Here is a 7,666-nt window from a genome sequence, read left to right as displayed (position 1 = left end):
TTACCAGAATCTCTCTTTCAAAATCACTAGCAATCACATTAAAGAAACCGTAAGACTAACGCGTGTTTACACAGCTACAAAATGTGTCTTTTATTTGGCAACCTCAATACTTCTACATATAAACTTCGTGTAGATTTAATTTAAGGATTTGCTTTCTAGGAAAGTTAAAATACTCTAATCTGTTCAGTATATTAAAATATTTTACTCTTGAATTTGTGTCATTCAAACCACGAACCATGGTTAATAAAAACGACTCAGTACATCTTACTAGAATTTAAAACTTTCAACTTTCCCTGCATAAAATATCTTCTTGATTACTGCTGTTGCATATACGCTACTGTGTTTGTGTGCATAAAAGTATACAAAACCTCCCTTTTTAGTGCAAAAATATCTAGAAACGCGCAGCCCAGCTACAAATCAGACACGGGAACTGGGCAGAGAGAGACAGCTAAACTCGTTCGCAGTCAGCACCAAGAAACGAAACGGCTCTATCGCGCGTGCGCTGTAAGGTATTGAGACTAAATTCCTTCTGCTATGACTGTGGAAAATTTCCGCACACGGGCACCTGCTTCCACCTGCGTAGACTGGACTTATTTATGAAAACACGCAGAATTCTCCATGAAACTGCTCCTAACTCTGTCTCGTCTCTCTTTCCTCCTTTCCCGTTCTGTTCTCCAGCTTGGACACTGTAACTTGTTGACGGAGTTTACATAAAAAAGGCATTATTTAAAAGAGCTCAGTCACGGTATTTTGAGTTATTTTGGCCACGTGCAAAACCACATTTAAATTGAAGGAAACCTGAAAATAGTAGTTTACTAAGAATCATAATATAGATAGGACCCTGCTCGTGCTCTGATTGGTCAAAACCCCATGTTTTATCCGAGTGTAAAACATGGGAAAAGCGTGTTTTATTGTTATTCGCGTGTAAAATCTATATCATAAAGCAAATGAAGAACCCTACGCCGTGTATTACACTGTGATAAAACACTGCGGACATTTGAGAACACTCGAGAAATCCCTCGTGTTCTCAATGCCCGTCGTGTTTCATCAGTGTAAAACACGGCTTAGGCTTTTTTATTTGTTAAAGAAAAACAACAAAGAGATAATAGTAAACCATAAGGGAACAAGGATGGTTAAGGATGGAGAAGATAAGCATGGATTATAAACGACGAACTTGAAAAATATTGGCTAAATTTTTCAAGATGCGCCAACTGTGACGTAGCTCCTTAAATCAGTATTACATGCGGAAATACTAAGGTTCACTAGTTTACCCTCTTTGAATGAAAAATATAGAGCCAGTTTTCTCTTTGCTTACTAAGAACCATTCTAGACCCTCAGGTGCCCATCACTAGGAGAGTGCAACTACACCATGTTCCTGTCACGGCGTTTTCACAGACCGATGTATTTTTATTTTGAATTTACCGCGAATTCAGACCCCCGCAGGAACCTCAGTGACCAATCACAAACACGGACCTATTTTTTAACTGATGTCATCACTTCACCGGTAGATTAAAAAGAAAAACCGCGTTTTTTTTCTTACCGATGAGCGCTCATGTAGACCGGAACTGACCTATTTCGCGGGAAAAGAAACCTAAAAATAGACCGGTCTGTGAAAATGCCGTGACATAGGATTAGTATGGGAATTGCACGCTCCTAGTGATGGGCTCCTGAAACACTTTCGCTTAGCTTAGGCGTTCCATACTCACTGACTATTCAAGAAGTAGGGCTAAACTTCCTCAGCTCGCAGCTGATGTCGCATCCTTGAGTGAGAGCCTTTTCATACAAATCCACAACAGCGGTTCCGATCAGGCGATTCCGCGCCCGCCCGATCGTGAAACCGCGGTTGCTCTTCACAGTGGCCTCTATCTTCATGTTTCGCAGCTGATCGAGACCGACAATGTATTCGAAGGTTTCGTTGAACACTCCGTCCAAGGTTCCCTTGAGTACGCTGGTGACGCGCCGGGTGCGTTTGGTACGGTCCGGTAACAAGTACAGGCGGACCAGAGGATTGGTATTACTGGGGGTGTCATGTGATACCAGAGACTGCACGCTCTTCACGGTGACGTAAAGACGGTTCTTCAGAAGGCTGTACCTGGAAAATAAAAAAGATAAAAAGAATAGCTACTTCTTCATTTCACGTCTATTGCAGGTGTGAAAACAAAATCATAATTATTTCAAACATAACATATCACGAACTAAAGCATAGTTAAGTATAAACTCTTATTCTTCGGCCATTTCAGCTTGAGTAAAAATAGAAAACAAACTGCGGTCACAAACATTACAAAACAACGCATGTTGTAAAAACCTTGATTTAAGAACTTAACGTTTCGTATGGTTCTATAGTTAAGTATGTTCCAGCCCAGTGGCTCAGCTATACGCTACAGCTATGAAATCTAGTCCAGCCCCCCAAAATCATTTTTCGGACTGTTCTAACAGTTTGCCTGTACTCATTTACACAACAGGGTGGAGAGAAGCCCTGATAAAGTTACGTCCCATCCACAATACGCAGCAGGAATTTGAAAGCGGAGATTTCACTATGAAAACACTACGCCGGGGGAATTTAAAACCGCAACAATCACCGGTCAATTTGGATTTGTGTTTGAGAAAAACTCGGTATGGAAATCACGTGATTATCGTGACGCCGTCCGTTTTCAAAATGTTTTCCGTCCACACCAAAACAAAAAGCCGGCGTTTGTAAAATTCCTCCGCTTAGAGGAGCGTTTTTGCTCCGTCTCCGTGACGGATTAGGTATAGGACGGTAGGCCTAACCGTAGAAATAAAGCTACGTTTTCAAATTTCTCCGGCGTAGTGTGGACACTGCCATAATTTGCCCAAGAACAGAACACAATTAATCCGGCCACGGCTCGATCCATAACAACTTTCTCGTACCATCAACCCTTAATTTTCCTCCTGAATATTACTGAACTATTACTTTAACTGTAGATCGAGGTGTCCCTTGGTAGACAGGTCCTCCCTGGAGCCGCCATGATGGCTATCAGGACCATAAACACTTCCGTCATACACACTTCCGGCGTCGGAATCTTTGTCGTGTTCCCCGTGCCCAGTGCCCTCAGGCTGTTCATCCGGACTGACTCCATTGATAACAAGCTTTGGTATTGGCTGCATGTCGCACTTCTTGACTCCCGAATCAACTTCGGCGACGCTGTCCCTACAATAGTGAGATCAGCTACAGCTCAGAAGCGATTGGTCAAATCGTACACTGATACTAACTTGAGTTAATTCTGCCTATTGGTGTACTCAATTTCCACACCCTACACCCCCCCCCCCCCCGCAAAGGACCACTAGTATTCAACGCGAAAAATTCCATACCGATGACGCAGCACTATAGACTTCCGTGAAATGATTGTGATTCGTTGGTACTTTTGCGCGAAAATTCAATCCAAGAAACAACGAATAAAAACGAATGAAAGACTACACACGCATGTACGTTGGAATTCTTCAGGTCAATTCTTAGGGGTATCCGGCCGCTTTTATCCTTCGGTTGTCTCCTTCGCACAGGTTCTGGACTCGTCACGAAGAAACGTTGCGTGACGAACCTAAAGGAAGACTGCGTGGAAGGTTAATACGCCAGAGGATGAATTTACCGCACCTGAAAAAGGGCCTCTGCTTACGTTCTCAGGCTGCAGTGAAACCTCTCGCGGAAATGAAACCTTAGCAACTCCATTATAACAGTATGAAATATGTGAAGAGTGGGCGGCTATACACAGGTTAGCTTAGGCAATTGTGAGCAGGGGAACTTATAAGCTCTATTTCAAGGTGAGATAAGCGTTATATGGTAAAGTAAGATGCTCTTGGACTCTCCATTTACAAGGAAAAGTGAGCGTAGATTTCCTCGAGAGAGAAAAGAAGAAAAGGAGAAAAACATGGGAAAAGAGGAACTAATCACGAATCCAAACGAAAGCGCAATTATACAGCGCGCATTTTGACGAAAGTGACAAGAGTAATCTTGAACACCTCGGTATTTTTCAGCACTTTCGGAAAAAAATATTCATCATTATCATCATTACCACTACTAACACCAGAAGTCACGCGCGAACAAACGACAACAGCGAAAACTGTAACGCAAGTCACGCGTATTAGTACCACACGTTGAACTGCATAGAAGGCGAACTAAATTCCAGTCACACAACACAAAACACACCATTGGATTTCGTAAGGGTAAAGAGATGTAGCATTTGCACTGCAAGAAAAATTGCATTTTGGCGTATCAGGCTGACATTCGATTGGTAAAACGAGGTTGTATGGGAGGTTCAATTATATAGGTTCAAGTGTAAATAAAGCTCTTATTATTATTAATTAAATAACCGCAAGTAGGATAAAAATATAAATGAACACGTCGCGCATTTCCTTTGTATTGTGTACTGACAAAACATTACGACTTTCTCGAGCAGAAATCGATTTGTAAAACATAAGCCTTTCACAAAGATGGCCTAGGGTTCGTCACGCAATGTTTTGCGTGACAAGTGTGTTGAAGGTCAGTGGGAGATGGGTTAGCCGTTAATCTTATTGGTGAGCTCTTGAGGAATAAATTGAGGCAAAGCCATCTTCAAGCTAATTAGAATGCCAGAAAAATTACACACCCAACTTGAAACCAACACCAGCAAAAAGTGAAACAGACAACTACCACAAACAGAAATTTAATGAGCATTTCATCACATAGCGATTACAATATATTGACTATTACGTGAAAAATGTTTAGGACTATGAGCTTCATTACAACTTTCAGCTGAAACACCAAAACCAATTAACCCTTGTATCCACAGAACACCCAAGCAAAAAAAACTGAAGGGGAATTTGTCCAGGAAAATAATAATTTAAATTAAGGTGAAAAGGGAAAGGAAAAAGTGCCACATCATACCTCACAAAAAATTAACTGAATGATCTTGATGTTAATGTATTTATTAATCATAACATTTTCAAGTTTGAAACTCGCTATAAACCATCAAATATCAACTGCATGCGTTTCCTGTGGGGTACGAATTAAAAATGTAGACAAGAAGCTGAATTCATACTTTCTAGAGAATCTTCTTTGAATTGGACCACAACTGAATATGCAATTATTTTCTTGTAGTGCAATGCTGTATCATGCATATTGAAACCTGTGAGGTGCACATATGAAAATCTTAATTCTCCTTATGTAGTTAATCAACAGGGCCATCAATAAGTTTTAAGTCACCTGTAGCCTTGTTCTCCACACTCGAAGCAAACTTGTTACTTTGTGGGTGAATTCAATCAACAACCGGGAAGTTCACCCGTAGCATCAAGGCAAAATCAAGCATACTCAGCCACAACAGGTGTTACGGGTTATGTTCCTTAATGACAGCCTTGATCAATACATAATTCCACATACACAAGTGAAGAGAATACAGAACATCAACACTTCTTGACAGTGCTGTAGTGATGGGCAGTTCAATTCTCAGAACTAGTATTGAAAGAACTCTACAGAAATCATTAAGGAGAATGGAAATCTTGATCTTTGGTTTCTGGGAGTGCCAGGAGCTGTTTTCAACCAGTAAATAGCTGTAAATGTCTGCTTTAATTTTTCCCCAATTTTTTATAACAAAAATACCTTAAATTTTAAGTTGCAAAAATATTTAATTTTTGTTTTACCAGTCCTGTTTTGTTATATTGAAATTGCAAGCTAGAAAACAGTTCTTACAGCAGGTTACCTCATTCCAGTTTCACTCAGTTTAGTATCCAGTGTTTTGAGCATCCTCAGAGTGAAGCGGCAGGTCAAGGTACTCTTTTCACCAGACTTCTCAAGGGGGAACACCTCCTCTGCGACCAGACCCTGCTTGTTTAGCAGGCTGCGGATATTGAACGACATCTGACCAAGGGTGGTGGTGCCCTTGGCTTCAATTACTTTGATTTCTGCCTCCTGTCCCTCTGGGTCATTCACAAGGAAGCGTAAAGCGTGTTTCCACTCCGTCTTCTCGCCATAGCACTGGAAGGTCTGAAGGGTGGTCTTGCCTACAGTGATCTCGCAATATACGCTTCTCAGGGCTTCCTTCTGCCCACAAGTGAGTGGCAAGGCTTGGGCTGAGATGGGCTTCACAAACAGCGCTGCCACTGAAAGACCCTTCTCTTGGGGTGGCCTGAGGTCAGAGGCAGAGGAACTCAATGGGAACCAACTCAGATTGAAGTGAACCCTTCCTTGTTTGACACCCTCAAGTGGCAGCCAGAGATCTCTGTAGCCTGTCTCGACTGTGGAGGCAATGTCAGTGTCCAGGGAACCGATCTTGCTGTCTTTTGAAGAGGTGTCCTCATCGTAGATGACTGCCTCCACTTCTTGCCCCTCCTGGTTGTCAACAAATGCCTCAAAGGTCTCATCCCAATCGGGGTTTAGATTGTTATTGATGACTTTGGTGCGGAAGCTTTGAGCACCGATGCGAATAATGGCATAGGGATCTGATTTTCCTTTCTTCACAAGGCCGAAGTCCTTCGCGGTCAGGTTCCTCGCTTCCACGACTTTCACGCGAAGAACTCCTTCTGGGATTGGATATTGAAGATCGCTGGCCTCGACTCCAGCGGCGAGCGGAATGGCAATGTGGTTTGGAAGCACCACAAACGAGGCAATCACATCGTCCGTGATTCGGCGCAGAGTGCTCTTGAGGCCGGGAAGATCCAGAACATTCAATAAATTGGTCAAGTCGAATTTCAGCTTGGGCCTGTTCAGGAAGAACACGGTCACCCCGCCGATAGGATTGTATTCGGCAACCAGGGGTTTGAAAATAACTCTCAGCATTCCTCGTAGTTCAATGTTCGACAGGCCCAATTTGACTTTCTTGACCGCTAGCTTGATGGTGGCGTCGCCATTGTAGCACAAATCCATGTCGAATATAAATTCAGACTTCTTGTTTTCGTCTTTGCTGTCATAAGATGTCACGTTAGCGACATATGGCGGCTTGTTCCCGAGGTCGATGGTCTCGAAGTACAGCGTATTCAATGCCTTAGGCATGTTTTTCTGCATTTCGGGTTCGACGCTTTCCTTGAGGATTTTGTAAACCATTTCGCCCACGTATGGCCACATTTGATCAATGATTCCGTTGATCCATTCCGCGCGCTCTTTCTCGGGGAAATAGACCCACGAGGGCAAGTTTTGTATCTTGTCGATAAATGACGTCTGGAGAGCTTTTTCCATACGTTCCCTTCGTTTCTTCTTCTTATCCATTTGAAACTCCCAGCTTACAAACACCATCAGGATCATGATTATCCAAGCGAAACTAAAGTGAAAATGGCCGACCAGCCACAGCGACATCGTCAGGACCAAATAAAGCAGCAATTCTTTGCTCTCGTCGCCCGAAATATGCCTCAAATTGTGCAAAATTCGCTTGTAGGCTGGCTTCCGTGCCGCTGGGGCTGTTGGTGAAGCGGTGTCCGCCATCTTCCAAATCAAATTCTGCGTTTGTGGACAAGGCGTGATCGAAAGTTCTTGTGCAAATCAAAGCTCGGATATTTCTGTCGAAATTAATGCTCTCCCGCGATCCCGCGAGCGTGATTATCTTCACACTTTCCCAACACCAGTCAGCACGTCCTTCGCTGAAAAGCTCTTTCCGTGTGATATCTAGGACACTTATGTCCTTGCTTGGAAGGATAAGTTAAACATCTACTAAATTAACACACAGCTCGCCACGTAACACGCCCA

At 42.8% G+C, this 7,666-nt stretch overlaps 1 protein-coding gene across 1 annotated transcript; it reads right to left on the bottom strand.

The window, feature by feature from the left end:
* Positions 1 to 65: 65 nt before the first annotated feature.
* Positions 66 to 7,666, bottom strand: LOC145494611 (extended synaptotagmin-3-like). The gene is made up of 3 exons (XM_081474136.1): positions 5,691 to 7,666; positions 2,933 to 3,169; positions 66 to 2,092 (listed from the first exon to the last, which is right to left on the bottom strand). The coding sequence occupies exons 1-3, from the start codon at positions 7,403 to 7,405 to the stop codon at positions 1,714 to 1,716; spliced, it is 2,331 nt and encodes a 776-aa protein (XP_081330262.1). The 5' UTR covers positions 7,406 to 7,666; the 3' UTR covers positions 66 to 1,713.

This window comes from Orbicella franksi, chromosome 8, assembly GCF_964199315.1.
Source record: "Orbicella franksi chromosome 8, jaOrbFran1.1, whole genome shotgun sequence".
In the NCBI taxonomy this organism is placed as follows: domain Eukaryota; kingdom Metazoa; phylum Cnidaria; class Anthozoa; order Scleractinia; family Merulinidae; genus Orbicella; species Orbicella franksi.
The sequence above is the reverse complement of the archived record's forward strand: the minus strand, read 5'-3'. Positions and strand labels throughout refer to the sequence as shown.